This window comes from Sander lucioperca, chromosome 9, assembly GCF_008315115.2.
Source record: "Sander lucioperca isolate FBNREF2018 chromosome 9, SLUC_FBN_1.2, whole genome shotgun sequence".
Classification (NCBI taxonomy): Eukaryota; Metazoa; Chordata; class Actinopteri; order Perciformes; family Percidae; genus Sander; species Sander lucioperca.
This window is the reverse complement of record NC_050181.1, coordinates 14587010-14605488: the sequence shown is the minus strand read 5'-3', so window position 1 is coordinate 14605488 and position 18479 is coordinate 14587010. Positions and strand designations below refer to the sequence as shown.

General features: G+C 40.2%; 1 protein-coding gene across 1 annotated transcript; it reads left to right on the top strand.

Annotated features, from left to right (window-relative positions):
* Positions 1-13392: 13392 nt before the first annotated feature.
* On the top strand, positions 13393-14304 carry LOC116049961 (trace amine-associated receptor 1-like). The gene is made up of 2 exons (XM_031300015.1): positions 13393-13636; positions 13709-14304. The coding sequence occupies exons 1-2, from the start codon at positions 13393-13395 to the stop codon at positions 14302-14304; spliced, it is 840 nt and encodes a 279-aa protein (XP_031155875.1).
* The last annotated feature ends 4175 nt before the right edge of the window (positions 14305-18479 follow it).

Sequence of the window (18479 nt, the reverse complement as noted above, 5' to 3'; positions counted from 1 at the left end):
ATCTATCAACATTTATTTAGATGTTATCATAGTATTAATTTCTTTATTTTAATAATATTATTTCGGTCTTATTACCGGTGAAATATTGCAGTATGCTGTAATACAGAACATTATGATATGATCCGAGCTAGACGCATTCAAAGCCGATATCCCACAATGCAATGCGGGCATTCATTCACAGAATCAGACAGCGATCAGCGATTTTTAACGCCAGTATCGCTTAAATATACATATATATACTTAGTGTTTTTATCACCAGCAACAACACGTTGCTCAGCTTTGTTCCAGTAAGTTATACACCATAATAACGTTTAAACGAATCCACAGAATACTCCGGAAGTGACGCAGTACGTCCTGCTCAGCGGATAAGAGGATAAAAATACATAATATTCGTAATATTGATGTTTTTGTCTAACGTTGTATTTGAAGATTTAAACAATGAAGATATTAATAATAATAAAATACAGTTTCATGTATTTGTCTCATGTATTGTGTGCTCGATCGGCAGGCGGACGGCGGCAATCTGAAATGGAATGGAGCCCATTCACGGCCGACAGCAGAAACGAACATCGAGTCGAACGTGTCCCCCCAACCACCCCGGAAGAACTACAAATACACAAGCTTTGTAACAGCTTCTGTGGCGTTGTAGTTTTTAAATATATTGGTATATTTCTCATAATTAGAAGTTGGTAGTGTATAATTTTGGATACACCCTGGGGTTTTTTTTGGGATGGGGAACACACTGGTGTCATCAGATTTTAAAAATATAATCGTTAAATAGGTGAAAATAGCTTATTACCATATTTGACAGTGCTTACAGTGGGGAAACTTTGAAAACCATATCTACATGAGAGCAGAGGCCCAGAGCGTTCTATAACAGCTGGTCCTATGTGTGGAGCACTTTCTGTTGCTAAATGACAAGCCTTCAAAGATGGACTGGGTTCAAGGTTCAGTGGTCAATATTTCAAAGCAGGAGTAATGTATCCTCTTCAGACTGACATATGTTACTCTCCAGGTTGAGAAGTTTCCAACGATGTCTTTGCTATAGTCCTACGACAACGTTTTAATTTTTACACATCATGGAGACCATGTTGCAGGCAATACTTTATTGTCCCCAGAGGGATATCTGCTTTGAGTTCAAATGCTTCACACATAACATTTGACATATTGTTTTATCATACAGATGATGACTTACAATAAAAAAAAACAACATAAACAAAGTGATATGTAGTCAGACTGCACATCACACAGCAACAATCTGTTGTTCATCTATAGGCCTATAGTTTAGAAATGTTAAGTTTACCCATATCTTCTGTCAGAGGATAAGAGCTCATACTTGGCATGGAGAATAAAGATAGATCAGACCATATTATCTGTGCTTGCCTGGAGAGACTGGTTTCTATTCCTCTCCACAACCTTCATGACAGTCATATATAACATAAACCCTCTAATTCACCATGAGTGTCTGCGCTAAACAGTGTTGGGAGTAACGCGTTACAAAAGTAACGCAATTACAGTAATGTATTCCTTTTTGCTGTAACGCAGTAATATAACGCATTACTAATTACATTTCGGTAATATTATACTCGTTACAATCTCAATAACGGGAGTTACAATGCATTTTAACGCAACATTTAGTGGTGCATTGGTTTCTTTAAGAATTCACCAACACATTTCTTCACAAGAAAAAAAAAAAGCCGTATTATTTTCCTGTCGCTGTATTCGATGGTTGAGATGACTGCAGAGACAAATACATTTGCGAGATGGATATTATTTTCAGGAGTTATTACGCTGCGTTGAAGTGAGCTGTCCTGTTTCTGTTCCCGTGGTCAGAACCAGAGACAGTACGGACAGCATGTCCCAACAGGTGACGGTACGTCAGCGGCTGACAGATATAAACATGTCGGGAATTAATGTTGAGGCTTGCTACACGTAAATATCATTGCATTTTTATCAGCCGTGGAGAGTAACTATGCCTGTAGTGGAATGGCTTCGAATGACGACCAAAAACGCTTGTCTTTTACTGTGACCATTTACTGTTCAATATGTTGCAGTTTTACAAACAAGAAAGTGAACAACTGGAGCCCTGCTGGAGCTGCTACCCCCGCGACCCGTTACCGGATAAGCGGACGAAGATGGATGGTGTTTTAACCTAAACAACATGAATTTCTTATTGAAGTGCTATAAACAAACATTTTACAACAATGCCATACTTTTAATTGAGTATTTTCATTTTCTCCTACTTGCCTATTATACGTTTTACTTATCTATTTTGTATAGCTTTAGTTACTTTGCATATTTATATTAATTATACAAAATATGAATAATCTATGATGTATTAAAGTGGATAAAGACGAGACTTTATTGATCCGGTGGTGAAATTCACAAGCTAGCTGCCAAATCAAACTTCCCCTGTTATTTTGGTGAAAGTAACTCAAACGTAATGCAAAAGTAGTGTAACGCATTACAATTCAGAGACAGTAATATTGTAATATAACTAATTACTCTCAAATGACAGTAACTAGTAATCTATAATGTATTACATTTTGGAAGTAACTTGCCCAACACTGGTGAACATCCTGCTGCTGTCCAAGGTGTTTTTAACTAGCCATTCACATGGGATGGGAGAGATGACCCCTGAGTTCCAAATCGCAAACTACATACTATATACATTATAATACTAGTAAGCCAGAAAAAATAAGTACGTTCCAATAGTATGTCAAGTGAAGTGTATATTGACACACCTTCAGGTACGACACACCTTCAGGTACGTATGACTTCCGGTTGACTTCCTGTTTCCTGTTGTAGACAACGGCAGCTGCAGACTGCTTAACGTCCTGCGATTTAAGTCCTCTACAGTGAAATACAGTCACTCTTTGCATCGTCTAGCTGTATTTTAACCGGACCTGTCTGGCCGCAGTTTCTCCGTTGTTTGTAAAACTCTCCTCCGCTCCGTTAACCAACGTCTAGCTATTTGTTGTGCTAACAGCTAGTTAGCCTGTCTGCTAGCGGGGAGGTGACGCGGACCCCTTAGGATGTTTGCCTCCTTGGAATTCTTTTCTATATTTTGGCAGTAGTAACGGAGTATCCACAGCTTGCTAACACAAGCAGGAGCATCCTCAAGTGTTGACTTGTGAACTGCAAGTGAAGAGGGATCGGTTTTGGAGAGGGCCTCCGTCAACGTTGCTACTAGCTAAACTAGCAAGCTACACGATGCCCCCCCTCAGCTGTACACCTGGCTGCGACTCGTGCCTCCTGTTCAGCCAGAAGATAGTGGAACTTGAAGCCAGAATAGCGACTCTCCACCAGATCAAGGTGAATGAACAGTTCCTTGACACCATTATCATTGGAAGTTCCCCTCACACACACACTAATGTCGGATGTCTTGATTCCACTCTGCCCTGCACTACTCTCACCCCACCACGCACTAATACAACCTCTGTCCCTGTCGTCTCTCCTCGGCTTCTGCTGAGAACCAAGTCAGCTCTGCTGACCAGCTCCACTCCACACCAGCCTGAGCCATGGCGTATAAGCAAGCACCACAGCAGGCGGTCAGGACAACGCTCAGGCCCAGCCCAACCTATACGACTAGAAAATCGCTACACCATTCTGATGAACGATGAGGAGTTCCCTCTGCTCTGCGGAAACCCTTCTCTGCCACGTCCCCACGGCGCTCATCCTGGCCCATCCACACAGTCGGCGCGCCCCCCTTCAGACCCAACAACTTCCACGCTGGTCATCGGAAGCTCCATGGTCAGGGACCTCTACATTCCCCCTACACCTAGCGGTCCGTCCAAGGTCTACTGCTTCCCTGGTGCCAAGGTCCGCGACATCCAGCACAAACTTCCCAGCATCCTCGCCTGCCACGCTAAGGTCGACAACATCATCGTGCATGTGGGCACAAACAACATCAGAGAGAGACGGTCGACAGCACTTCGAAAAGACTTCACCACTCTCATCACCACCCTGATGGGCACAGGAAAACGGATCGTCATTTCTGGGCCTCTACCTACCTACAGAAAGGGTGCTGAAGGATGGTCCAGACTGTTCTGGCTCCACACCTGGCTGAAACCCCACTGCGCTTCCCTTGGCATTCCCTATGTCGACAACTTCAACTTGTTCTGGGAGAGGCCCAGCCTGCTGAAACATGATGGTCTCCACCCAAACCGACATGGAGCCAGGCTGCTATCTGACAACATAACGACCACACTGAAAGTTAAGTATTGACATTCTGTTGAAAATATCACAGATTCATGCCCCCCAGGTATTGATCCTAATGGCACTTTACAAGTGAATGAATCTGAAAATGTTTTCTGCAGGGTAACATGTAGTACTAGTACTATTCCAGTTATAATCAACAATAGACCATACAAAGTGTTGAATCCCCTAAGTAATAAGAAGTTGACTGCAAACATAGTCAATTTAGCATCCAGTTCACATCAGCCACAATCTGCCCCAAAAAACGAGACAGTGTCTGTAACTCGACTCAGATCAGTTAAATCACAGGTAGTCAAAAGAGGGGCAATACTTAACAACCTAATTGGAATTACAACTACCACTGCAATGATAGAAAAGGATAGGAAAATTAGACGCGGTCTACTAAATATCAGATCTCTGTCTTCTAAAGCAATACTAGTAAACAAATTGATATCCGATAATCAAATTGATCTATTCTGTCTAACTGAAACATGGCTGGGCCATGAAGAGTATGTCAGTCTAAATGAAGCCACTCCTCCCACTCATATTAATACTCAAATTTCTAGAGGCTCAGGCCGAGGAGGGGGAGTTGCAGCCATATTTGACTCAAACCTGTTAATTAATCCTAAACCTAAACTAAATTATAACTCTTTTGAAAATCTCGTTCTTAATCTTCAGCATCCAACATGGAAAACAGTACAGCATATTATATTTGTTGTTGTCTACCGCGCACCAGGTCCATATTCTGTCTATATATCGGAATTCTCAGAGTTTTTATCATGTGTAGTCCTAAAATCAGACAAAGTACTTATTGTAGGTGATTTTAATATCCATGTGGACGTTGACAGTAATAGCCTTAGTACTGCTTTCAACTCACTACTAGATTCAATTGGTTTCAGTCAGAGTGTGCACGAGGCCACGCACTGTTTTAACCACACCCTTGACCTTGTGCTGGCATATGGCATCAAAATTGAAGACGTAATAGTATTCCCGCAAAATCCTTTATTATCAGACCACTTCTTAATAACTTTCGAATTCTTACTACCCGATTATACGAAATTAGATAAAAGCTTCTACGCTAGAAGCCTATCTGACAGTGCTATAGCTAAATTCAAGGAAGATATTCCAACAGCACTAAACTCATTACCGTGCCTTAATATAACAGAGGATCTTTATGTAAACTTTAGTCCCTCCCAAATTGATAATTTCATAGACGGTGCTACGGCCTGCCTACGGACTACTTTAGACTCTGTTGCTCCCCTTAAAAAGAAGATGATGAAGCAAAGGAAACTAGCACCTTGGTATAACTCCCAAACTCGTAAATTAAAGCAAATCTCGCGCAAACTTGAAAGTAAATGGCGTTCCACCAAACTGGAAGAATCTCGTTTAGACTGGCAAGACAGTCTGAAAACCTATACTATTCATCACTAATAGAAGAAAATAAGAACAACCCAAGGTTTCTTTTCAGCACTGTAGCCAGGCTGACAGATAGCCACAGCTCTATTGAGCCATCTATTCCTATAGCTCTGAGTAGTGATGACTTCATGAGTTTCTTCAACGATAAAATTATAACAATTAGAGATACTATTCATCACCTCTTGCCCCCAACCTCTAATGGGTCACCTTTAACTGACGTGAAAATTACTAAGGACCTTCTAACTGCATCAGACAAAGGACTTGTCTCCGTACTTGTCTTATTAGATCTTAGTGCTGCATTCAATACTATTGACCATACCATCCTCTTACAGAGACTGGAACATTTAGTTGGCATTAAAGGAATCGCACTAAACTGGTTTAAGTCCTACTTCTCTGATCGATCGCAATTTGTTAATGTTAACAATAAACCCTCCAATTACACTAAAATTAACCATGGCGTTCCTCAAGGCTCAGTGCTTGGACCAATTCTATTCTCCTTATATATGCTTCCTCTAGGCAATATTATTAGGAAACACTCAATTAACTTTCACTGTTATGCGGATGACACCCAATTATATCTGTCAATCAAGCCAGATGAAACCAGCCAGCTAGCTAAACTTCAAGCTTGCATTAAAGATATAAAATCATGGATGGCCTACAATTTCCTGATGTTAAACTCAAACAAAACCGAAGTTATTGTGCTGGGCCCGAAACACCTACGAACCTCATTAGCCGAAGATATAATTACTCTGGATGGCATTGCCCTGGCCTCCAGCACTACTGTCAGAAATCTAGGAGTTATTTTTGATCAGGATCTATCCTTTAACGCCCATCTAAAACAAACCTCTAGAACAGCCTTTTTTCACCTTCGTAACATTGCTAAAATTAGGAACATCCTATCTCAAAACGATGCAGAAAAACTAGTCCATGCATTCGTTACTTCCAGGCTGGACTACTGTAATTCCTTATTATCAGGATGCTCAAATAAGTCCCTTAGGACTCTCAAGCTGATCCAGAATGCTGTAGCGCGTGTTCTGACAAGAACTAAGAAAAGAGATCATATTTTTCCTGTATTAGCTTCTCTCCATTGGCTTCCTGTAAAATCCAGGATTGAATTTAAAATCCTTCTTCTGACCTATAAAGCTCTAAATGGTCAAGCTCCTTCATAACTTGAGGACCTCTTAGTACCTTATTGTCCCACTAGAGCACTACGCTCCCAGAATGCAGAGTTACTTGTGGTTCCTAGAGTCTCTAAAAGTAGAATGGGAGGCAGAGCCTTCAGCTATCAGGCTCCTCTCCTGTGGAACCAGCTCCCAATCTGGGTTCGGGGGGCAGACACCGTCGCTACATTTAAGACTAAACTGAAAACTCTCCTCTTTGATAAAGCTTATAGTTAGGGAGTGAGGAGTTTCAGTGAACGCCTGGACCGGCGGAGCAGGGTGTATTGCTGCAGACACAGCACCCCTGCTTTTCTCTGCTTCTTTTTACAGTCATCAGATTTACCTATCGTATAATCAATAATATAGTGCCTCTCCTAGTTATGCTATTATAATTCTAGACTGCCGAGGAAGTTCCTTCTTATGACACGCTCTTTTCTTTTGTTTCCTTTTATGCACATCCTGTCTCAGAAGTGCTTGTTACTAACCTAGCTCTGGGTAGTTTACTCCCCGGAGTCCTTATGTTTCTTCTTCGCCCAGAACATCGCCTCAGATTAGGGCGACACCAAGACCTGGGTCTTGGGTGCAGCTGTGGCTATGGACCTGCTACACCCTGCTACGCTCTGCGATTCCCTGCAATGCCCGGCTACGTCCTGCTGCGTCCACCGCGTCCACCCATGCTCTGCTGTGCCACGCTACATCCTGTACCGTCATAACCCCAACCGTCAGACACCGCCCACCAAGAGTCTGGGTCTGCCGAGGTTTCTTCCTAAAAGGGAGTTTTTCCTCGCCACTGTCGCAATAGCCACTGCTAATGCTTGCTCTTGGGGGAACTATTGGAATTGTTGGGGCTTTATAGAGTGTGGTCTAGACCTACTCTATCTGTAAAGTGTCCCGAGATAACTCTTGTTATGATTTGATACTATAAATAAAATTGAATTGAATTGAATTGAAAGTATGCCAAAAATATATCACCATATAACCTCTCAGCTGGAGCAATGTGTAGGTCAGGAGGCTGCGCTGCTAACATTAGCCACACTTCTAAGTCGTTAGTCACGGGTGGGGGTGGTGGTACTGTACAACATTGTAAACTGGGCTATATGGATTATCAGTTTTTGGCAGAATGCCAGAATTAGAAATAAACTGAGGACTAATATGAGACAAGAGACTTTCTCTCATGCCTGAACTGAAGTGAAAAATACATTGGACTTTTGCTGATATGGATTATTTCGCACAAGTCGTGGAACTGCATTACATAAGGTAAGACCATTTTATGGTTAATTTGGGTTTATAAAGTGTAGCCTACTTGTGTTTGTTACACGTGGTACCAGCTTGCCTTGCTGTCAACTGGTTTTGTAGCCTGGTCCTACCAGACTCTGGTACATTTCATTTGTACAGAGAGTCTGGCCACTCTCCATTGACAAGTGTTAACTTCCTTGAAGGCGGGTACTCTGTTGAAGTTTAAAACTATTGGATCTGCCTAGAGCCACTCTGGTAGTCTGGATCCAGGCTAACAAGAGGGGAGACGACAACAACAACTATTGGCTTAGCATCGCTAGCGTTCGCCTTAGCCAACTCCTTCACCACTAACGGAGCGAGCTGGAAAATCAAACTTTTCCCGAACCCTGTGGGGAGGAGGGCCACAACATCATGGCCACCAACAAAACTCAGCAAATATTGTTCTTGCTCGGGCTTTAACTTCCGGATATTCGGCAGCGTTGCCACAACGGACCACATCTTTCTCCGCCGCCATTATGGAACTACAACTCAAACTAGCGCACGTCACAACCTCAACGTCATCGTTCTCAGCCACTCCCTTCGTTCGCTGATTGGACTGCCAAAGATTTTGTCGGAGAAAACCCAAGAATATACCGCAAACCCAGACGGAGTACTGAAGGAAAATGAAAATTGAGCAGAAGTACGTAGGAGGGCGGAGCCAGGCTACTGGTTTTGGGGATGCTAATATTAAATAATGCATAAACATTTCTCTTATTTGTGGTTGAGAGTGGCATATCTGGTGTGTATTTTTTAATGAGCTGTTGGCTTTAAGTATATGCGCTGTACTTCCTGTGTTGTTGAGGTAAAGGTGAATACATTTATTTTGCTGTTGGCAGAAGTGAGAAACGTATGTCTTGCACCTCTCCATCCGTGCTATTTGCTCGTTGCATTGGCTGGACGAAGTTAGCTTCTTTTTTTGTTTTAGAGCTGGAGTTATTTGTAAGAGATAACTTTGTAGTAATATACAGTAGTGAGGTCACAGAGTAGTCTTTGTCCCCAATATGGCATCGAATACATGCCCACATACAATGTGAGATCCCGCTTCTGTTTTAAAGATAACGCAGCTCATCACGGCAATAACTTATTAAAAAAAATGTGCCCGCTTGTGAAAACCCTACCCCCTTACTGATGATTGTCTGGCGCTGAGTAGAGGTACCCTGGACATAAACAAACATCTTTAATACCAATCCTTGAATCTTGTTAGTGACACTTATGATTCAGTAGCTTTTTGCAGTCCTGTCAATTGTTGATGATTTATTTGGATTGTTTAACATATGCAAACAGTAAGTAGTTGTTTTATTGGGGTTCTGCGGGCATACCCCCCTGGAGAATTTTTTGGCCATAAAAGCCCAAATTTGGTGGCCTCTGGCATAGGGCTGTGCAATTAATCGAAATTTAATCGTGATTATGATTTTGGCTCCCAATGATCACAAAAACTGAAAAATCAAGAAAAATAATTATTTAGCTCATTACATTTTGTAAGTAAACTCTTATTTTCTCTTGTGTTCTGAATGAAAAAATAAAGTTTAAATAGAAAAAGTATTAAGGCAAATTTCACAGTTGTATGTGTTTTTTTTACTGTTGATTTATTTAACTTTTTCCACTGTTTTTTAAGTTCAGTAATTGCAACATCTTTCCAGAAGTCAACGAGTAATCGTGTTAAATTAAAAATAATTAAGTTAAATTATGATTTCAATATTGACCAAAATAATCGTGATTATATTTTCTTCCATAATTGAGGAGCCCTACTCTGGCATATTTTAATGCCACTATTTATCATTTAAACTGATCTTAATAATAATTAATATTTAATGAGTTTGTCTCCCCGATAGTAAATGTGGTGAAATAATGTAAAGAAGAATTAGGCTTCTTGTTTTAGCCCACTATCTGTAAATAGCTATTTACATTTAAAACCATGCCTATTCCTGACTGATCAGATTGTAATAAGAATCATTAGACCTTATTTATTGTTTCAATCAGTAGAGACTCATTTTGGAGTGAACAATTATTTAATAAAATGTGCCCTGATAAAAGCCTTTGGCGATTAGAGTCCTGGAAGAATACAGAAGGAAGCCTGACCAGAGTGCTGAAGATGAGCTGGAGGCGAATGTGTGGAGGTGGGTCGTGATAACACTGAGTTACGGAAGACCGCTACGAAGAAAAGAGCATGTTTAAATATTGGCAGCATGAATATGATTGGCTGAAAGAGGAAGTGGCTGAATCTGATTGGTTTAGCTGAATGTGTAAACACCCTTAATTAACTTGTAGAGACCGGGAGAGAGGAAGGGCTTATGAAGTAATATAGTCTCTCTGTCTGAACTTACGCTATAGCTTCATTTGTCTGCCGCACCCTTACTTCCACTGTCTAATTTTCTCAAGTCTTTGCTAGCAGTTCAATTTTACTAGTGTTTATGATTAACCAGCGATAGAAATTATAACAACTGGTAAATCTGATAAATTACAGACAAATTCATCCAAATAAAAATACATTGTTTTACGAAGATAATTTTTTAAAATCAAAAATAAAAATAAATTTGGCCCCACACGAAGCCACTGAATAGCAGTGCTCAATGTATATACAGTACACATACATTTCAGAACTTGTGTCACTAAATCATAAGCATTCCATGCAACATATTATATATTTATATTACATATATTTATTAATATAACCTACAATGTTACAAAAAACCTTTGGTTTTCATATTTATCATGTACCTTGGCCTCTTGTGCTGTGCACCAACAGAAGCAGGAGGATAAAACTGCAATGCCACTTGTTGACTGAAGTGCCTGTTCATATCTGTCACACCTTGATGGGCCAGGAGTTCTCCTGTCTGCACACAGCACCAGTAGTAGTAGCTGGTGGTTCCATGAATGGCCATTTTGGTTGACCACAAAAATCCTGACCCTGAAACAATTTTTTTGGGGGAGTTGGGCGAAGAATGAGGCTGCATTCTATCCGCCGGAACTTGTAAAGGCAAACTTCGAAGGCTAGTCGCCTCTCGGGAGTCAGAATGTGCTGACGTTTACGGTAAGCGAGGCAGACACTGTCACCACATTTAATAGTATACTTAAAACTCTCCTCTTTGATAAAGGTTTGATAAACTTTGCCTCCATTTTTTAGCCATGTTGCCGGGTTACCACAGAGAACACACTGACTTTTTCAGGGAACAATTTAATAGTTAAGGTTAGGGTCAGGGTTAGGTGAAATGCCCCCTTTGTTTACCCGCCACCATGACTGGTAGGTAGATAAATTCACCTGCCACCGACCAAATTCATCTGTCAATTTCCAACCTTAGAGTTGACCCATTCTTAAATACCTCATATTATGCTCATTTTCAGATCCATAATTGTATTTAGAGGTTGTACCATAATAGGTTTCCATAGTTTAATATTTAAAAAACACCTTTCATACGTAACAATTTTCAATGTCTTCTGGACATGGCGATGCAACTATCTGAACTATTTGGGCCTCTGCTCTAACTAGCTTGGTTTAAGGGCGTGCCACACTAGCAGCTAGGCGAGCATTATAGTCTGTTACAAAGTGTCGCAAAATGACGCACGTTTATCTTCGAAGTAAAGGCTGGTCTACAATAGAGCTGTTTCGAGCAGTTCTTGAACAGTGTTTTCTGTGGGAGATGGTAAGTGCCTTTGGGGTGGACTTTGGGCTTTTTAATTTTGTAAACCTATAACATGCACAAAAAATATATATATAACACAATAAAGGCAAGGGATGAAGCTAAAAAGCATAATATGCACTTAATAATGCACATAATACACTTTAAATCTTAAATAAATAGGGTTAAAAACAATTATTTTGCCAGGAGACTTAGATCATAGCAAGTTTACCTAAATGGTAAATCTGATTTTATAAGAAATAAGACATAAATCTGTTTTTAGCTAGACTGGTAAAATTAAAGGTTCAAAAGGGATTTAAAGGAGAACTCCAGGAAATTTTTACGTTAATCTTGATCGCTATAAATATGTGAGTACTGTCGATAGCAAAAAAAACGAGCCGAATCGGTGCTAGCAACATGGAGCTGCTGCAGCTAATGCCGAGAGCTCCCACTTAGCTAAAACAGCAGTTTTGGGGGCATATCATAAAGAGTGCCTTTGTGCCTCTTTAACAGACACAAAATGCAATTAAAATGTCTGTGCAACATGAACAGGACCCTTACATGACAACAAGATGCGTTTTCAACTCAGACATTGTTTAAATTCACTTACCCTGTTAGCTGCTAGCTGCTGTCTGGGATGAGTGAGTGTGTTCAGCCAGGCTTCAGTAATAATCATCAAGCAGCAGTTCTGTGTGTATTTGTAGCATATATATCCATTGAGTGCGCAATCCATCTGGTGTTGGTGAATAGTAGTCTCTGCAGTGGCGAACTGTGTGTTAGTTGCCTTAGCCAGGCTAGCAGGCCCGACCGGCATCCTTCTACTTCCTCCCCGCCTTCCCCGCCTGCCGCGGCCGACAACAATCCACGGGCGCCCGCTGGTCTGGTGGATGTCCTCCAGAGGACAGTTCATGCTTTCACGGCAAAATTTTTGCGGCGGAAAAAGTTTATTTCCCCCTCAAAAATAGGTAATTGAGCACTGTAGTGGTTATGATCATATCAGTGACTATGTAACTACATGGAAACGGGCCAAATGATGCCTTTCTTGTAAAGTAACAGCGTTACTGTAAGGGCCCTGTTCGTGTTGCACAGACATTTTAATTGCATTTTGTGTCTGTTAAAGAGGCACAAAGACACTCTTTATGATATGCCCCCAAAACTGCCGTTTTAGCTAAGTGGGAGCTCTCGGCATTAGCTGCAGCAGCTCCATATTGCTAGCACCGATTCGACTCGTTTTTTTTTTTTTGCTATCGACAGTACTCACATACTTATAGCGATCTGAGCGTTCTATAGTGTTCTCCTTTAAAATGTTTGTCTCATTTATAATACAGTATGTTGCCCTGGCATCTAATGTCGTCAGTGATGTAAAGTAAATGTATGATGAAAAGTCTCACATCTGATTGGCAGTGGTTCATGGTGGTAATGAGATAAAGGATTGTGCACAGTGACACAGTCGATACTGATGCAGGACTATCTTAAGCTCTAAAAGGTATGATATGAACTGATATGATATGTATTTTATTTTATTTTATGTATAACTATTATTGTAGTTTAGCATTCATGAACTTCAAACTATTTTAAAATACATATTGTTTACTTTAAATATTATTAATCATTTATTGAAAACTGATTTTCAGGAACCCAGAAAAATGGCACCAGAAGTCACTGTCAACCTCACTGATGTTAATTACATGCATCCCTGTTATGAAATAGATCATTTTTCTAACATAATGAAAGGCACCCTTTCTGCAATGTGTGTTTCATTATATATTTTCCTTGGCTCATTATCTGTTGTCACAGTATGTGGAAACATTCTTGTAATAATCTCCATAATTTACTTCCAACAGCTCCACACTCCTACTAACTACTTTATTCTCTCTCTGGCTGTGGCTGACCTGCTTGTTGGTGTTGTAGTTTTTCCTGTAAGCATGGCATTCACTGTAACCTCATGTTTTTACTATGAAGATATATTTTGCAAAGTACGAGACAGCTTTGATATAACGCTGAGCACAGCTTCCATTTTGAATTTATGTTGTATTTCCATTGACAGATATTATGCAGTGTGTCAGCCTCTGATCTACAGAACTAAGATAAATGTAAACGTTGTCGTGGTCATGATCCTGCTCAGCTGGGGTGTTTCTGTTCTAGTTGGCTTTATGATTCCAGATTTAAAACATGAAAAATGTGAAGTGAATTGTTTTAATGATGTCCTACTTTCAGACATTTTTGGACCCATCTTCTCATTTTATCTACCAGTGATTGTAATGCTCTGTATCTACCTAAAGATTTTCCTTGTGGCACAGGAACAGGTACGCAGCATCCAGAACACAACCTGTCAGAGCAAAAAGTCTGGAGCAACTGTTAGTAAGATGGAGAGAAAGGCTACTAAAACTCTTGTGACCATTTTGGGAGTTTTCCTGATGTGTTGGACTCCTTTCTTTCTCTGTTTTACCTTTCGGCTTTTGAACAATGTGTCAGTGCCACTTCCATTGTTTGAAACACTTAACTGGCTTGCACTGTCAAACTCCATGCTCAATCCCTTTATTTATGCTTTCTTTTACAGCTGGTTCAGATCAGCTTTTAGAATGATCATTTCTGGGAAAATATTTCAAGGTGATTTTTCTAACACAAAACTGCTTTGACATATTCTCTGGAGTACTGAATAAAGATCAAGCATGTGTGATTAGACTTTGCTACCTGCATCTCAACATAATGTTTTGTCATCTTTTTTTATTATTATTAGGCAATAAAAGGCACAACATATTAAGGCACAATAGTGCATTATAGTGAGACGTCTGTTTTTGCTATCGTAAAAGATAATCTAAAAGTAACTACCGTACACTGAAAAAAAGTCTTTTGAATTTACTTGATTTTAATGTGTACATCGGTCCCACATGATCAGAATGTGGTTAACTGAAATACTTTTTTTTCTCTCTCTCTATAACTTATTTCTTGTCAAACCAACATATTTTATTCACATTAGACTGTCCATTAAAATTGTGTTAATTTAACATATTATTTTTCCGTTACAGTAACATAAATTTATTGTGTAATGTTAAAGGTGCTCTAAGCGATGTTGGGTGACGGCACTTCTTGTTGACGTTCAAAGTATTTTCAAACAAAACGAGGCTAGCTCGCCCCTCCCTCCTCCTCATCCCGTCCCCTCTCCCTCCCTTCCGTGCTTCCACGCACTAACCCCCCAACCCTCACCCCCAAATCCTTCTTGTCGGGCATTGGCTGGAACGCTGGAAGACTTATGTTTTGTGGAGCAGGTTGGCCAATTTGTTTTTGTTGCCGTTTGTGGAGCCTGGGCTGTCTATAGAGACCACTTTTTTTTACAGAGTGTTCAGGTGACAGGCAGCTCACGGATAGTGAGGAGATGTTTGCTGTATGTGACAAAAAATGTTTTAGCCTAAAAAAAACGCGTAACAGTAATTAAATCATTTTTAGGATACCTGATTTTAGACTGTAACTACAATACGAAATTATTGTGTAATGTTAAGTAATTTAATCATGTTCAGGACACCTGATTTTAGACTGTAACTGCAACTTGATTTCTTCAAGCTAGTATTATGTAAAGGTATTACAGTATGTAACTTTAAGGCAATTTCATCATGTCCCTGGTACCCGAGTGGGGTCTCTAAATCTAACATGATTTGTTAAAGTTAACTCTATCCAAATGTATCGTAGCCATCGGTTCCTTGTTGTGCGTGTAGATAAATACAGTTGTATGTTGAAATGATTTGCATTGACAAAAAAGGCACGAGTCAGAATTCTGTACTCAATATTGTCTATGTTAAAACTTACGTACCAATTTTACCCAAAAATCTTAACCTCTACATCAACAGCAGTGGATTCAACCACACAACTATGCAAACCACAATGTTTTCAAATCGTTGTAAATTATGCATACAGTGCAATGGTTTTAAATATAAAGTAACCTCACACTAACCATCTTCACAGTGTAACAATAGGAGCATATACTGTACATACTCTACTTCAAAACATATCTTCATAGTGGACCTCGAACAGCAAAGACATTTATAATACTTCAAATATATCAGCGGACATGGCAAAGACAATTCTAGTACTCTTAAAACTCTTAAAAGTGCAAATACAAAATAGTGTGAACTGTTATCACAAACAATGCTCTCCTGAGAGCAAATACAAAAGAATAACACCATTTCCCTGAAATAGTCTAAATCAAACTAAATCAAGCTAGTGCTTTGTTACTACATTTACTCCTAAGTTTAAAGGGTAACTTCAGTTTTTTTCAACCTGGACCCTATTTTCCTATGTTTTTGTGTGAATCTTTGAAAATTGGTCGCTGTGAACCGGGCTGCAATGTTATATAGGGCAACTGTGCATGGTCAGTTAGTGTCCACTAAAGGTTCGGATTTTGCCGCCGACAGACTCAGATTATTATTCGAAGTGTCTGACAACATTATAGAAAGGATCCCTACAGAGATAGAAGTAAAAGTACTGTTTAGAATCTTACTCTTTAACAAAAAGGTCTATCTCTGTAATGTTGTACGACAAGTAGAATATTAATCTGAGACTGTCAGCAGCAAAAACAGCACTTGGCCATAAATTGAAGGTGCGCAATTGTCCTATAATTTACATTAAAGCTTGTTTGGCAGCTGCCGACTGAAGCAATCTTGCTTTTAGGCCTGTCGCACTAGTCAATAAATCAATTAATCGCACGATAAAAAAAAATGACGAAAAATATTAACCCTGTGTAAAAAGAAAATCCTGAGGAATAAACACAAAGAGAATTTTTTTTTGGAAACTCTTAAAATTGTTTTCATAATGGCTTCACAAGGAAAAAAGCGGTCCGTCTGGTATAGCAGTACCCAAGATGCCTGTTGGTTTATTGCTGACAGCTCAGTCTTTACTAAAAGAGTCTGTTTTCTAGAGAGAAAACTTTTGCTTTGTTTGCAAAAGGTTATTTCTATGCAGCTCCATGCTAATCCTGTCCAGTTAATTCAAACAAAAAAAACTAGTCCAAAGGGTACAGCCATACCAACGATGCGTAGACTCCGGATTTCCACTGAATGCAGAACGTCTGCGGACCGGCTCCGCTGCGTGCTCCGCTGTCCGTCAATACCCACTAGGTCCGGATTTGTTGCGGCACAGCTGCAGCCATGACTGACAGCTGTAGTCACGAGGACCCACAAGATTTCGCGAATTCACGTAGAATAGAACCACAAAACCAACAACAGTTTGTTTCCATCCAGAGGAGTAGAGGGGAAACTACTCTGTGCTGTGTTTTCAAGGTGTAGTGCAGGGAAATACGATCCGCCGTGAGCACGGTGTATTTTATTTTGACAACCGGATGTCCATTTTGTTTCTGTGCTCGACTTCCTATCCCGCACTATCTGCCGTATGCTGAATTGCTGCGGAGCTCTCCGGTGTCTGGCAAAAATAGAAGCTCTGCGTATCTGATCCGGAGGGCTGCGGATCACCGGAGCTGTGCCGGAGTCGGAACACAGCCGTTCTGCAGTCAGTGGAAATACACACATTGACTTTAATGGAAACCTAATGACTCCGCCGCTGTTCCGGAGCGGATCTGCAGCCGTTTCGCAGCCGATGGAAATTGGGGGTTAGGGACAACTATGCTGTTTGGCTGACGGCGCAGTCTCTCTGACCCTTTCACTGGAAGAGCCTGTTTTTTAGAGCAAGTGCTTTGTTGGAAAGTTTCCCTCCATCAAGTTCCATGAAAATCTTTTGGATTACCTCAAAGGTATAACGAAGGCCAGCAGGGTAGCTGAAGTTCAGGGCATACAGTACATTAGTCCAAACAGCATAGCAACAGCTAATGCTACATTATCAAGATCTTGCAACATCTTGATGCCTTCAAGGACAATTCCGATGTCCTCTGGTTCATCACTTGAAGCATGTCATTTAAGAACATAAATCCCAACAGGGGTGTCTTCAATTGCCTCGTTGATGGCGTCTTCATCCATGCCCTGTTAAAAAAAAACAAAGGCAAGTAAATAAGACCAATCGAGAAACAAATACATAATTATTAAATCATAAGGTAGTAAGGCAAGGCAAGGTAGCTTAGGTAGTATAGCATTTCAGTAACAGGGCAATTCAAAGTGCTTTACATGAAAACAGATCAAAAAATTAAAAACAGATAAAATACGAGAATAAAAGTTACAGTGCAGTATAATAAATTAAACATTAAAGAGCAGTTAAAACAGTTAAATATATAAAAGCAGATACAATAGGAATTTCTCTTTATATGCTTATATAGATTGTCATACAGTGTCAACAATGCAACTTCAGTATAAGAAATGAACAGTTATTTAAAGAAAGGCAACATCAAAAAGATAGTTCTTCAGCCTTGATTTAAAAGAACTGAGAGTTGCAGCAGACCTGCAGTTTTCTGGGAGTTTGTTCCAGATATGTGGAGCATAAAAACTAAATGCTGCTTCCCCCTGTTTAGTTCTGACTCTGGGGACAACAAGCAGACCTGTCCCAGATGACCTGAGGGGTCTGGGTGGTTCATAGTGTAGTAGCAGATCAGAAATGTATTTTGGCCCTAAACCGTTTAGTGATTTATAAACCAGCAAAAGTATTTTGAAATCAATTATTTGAGGCACTGGAAGCCAGTGTAAAGACTTCAGAACTGGAGTGATGTGATCCACTTTCTTGGTCTTAGTGAGGACTCGAGCAGCAGCGTTCTGAATCAGCTGCAGCTGTCTGATTGATTTTTTAGGGAGACCTGTAAAGACACCGTTACAGTAGTCAAGTCTACTGAAGATAAAAGCATGGACAAGTTTTTCCAAATCCTGCTGAGACATAAGTCCTT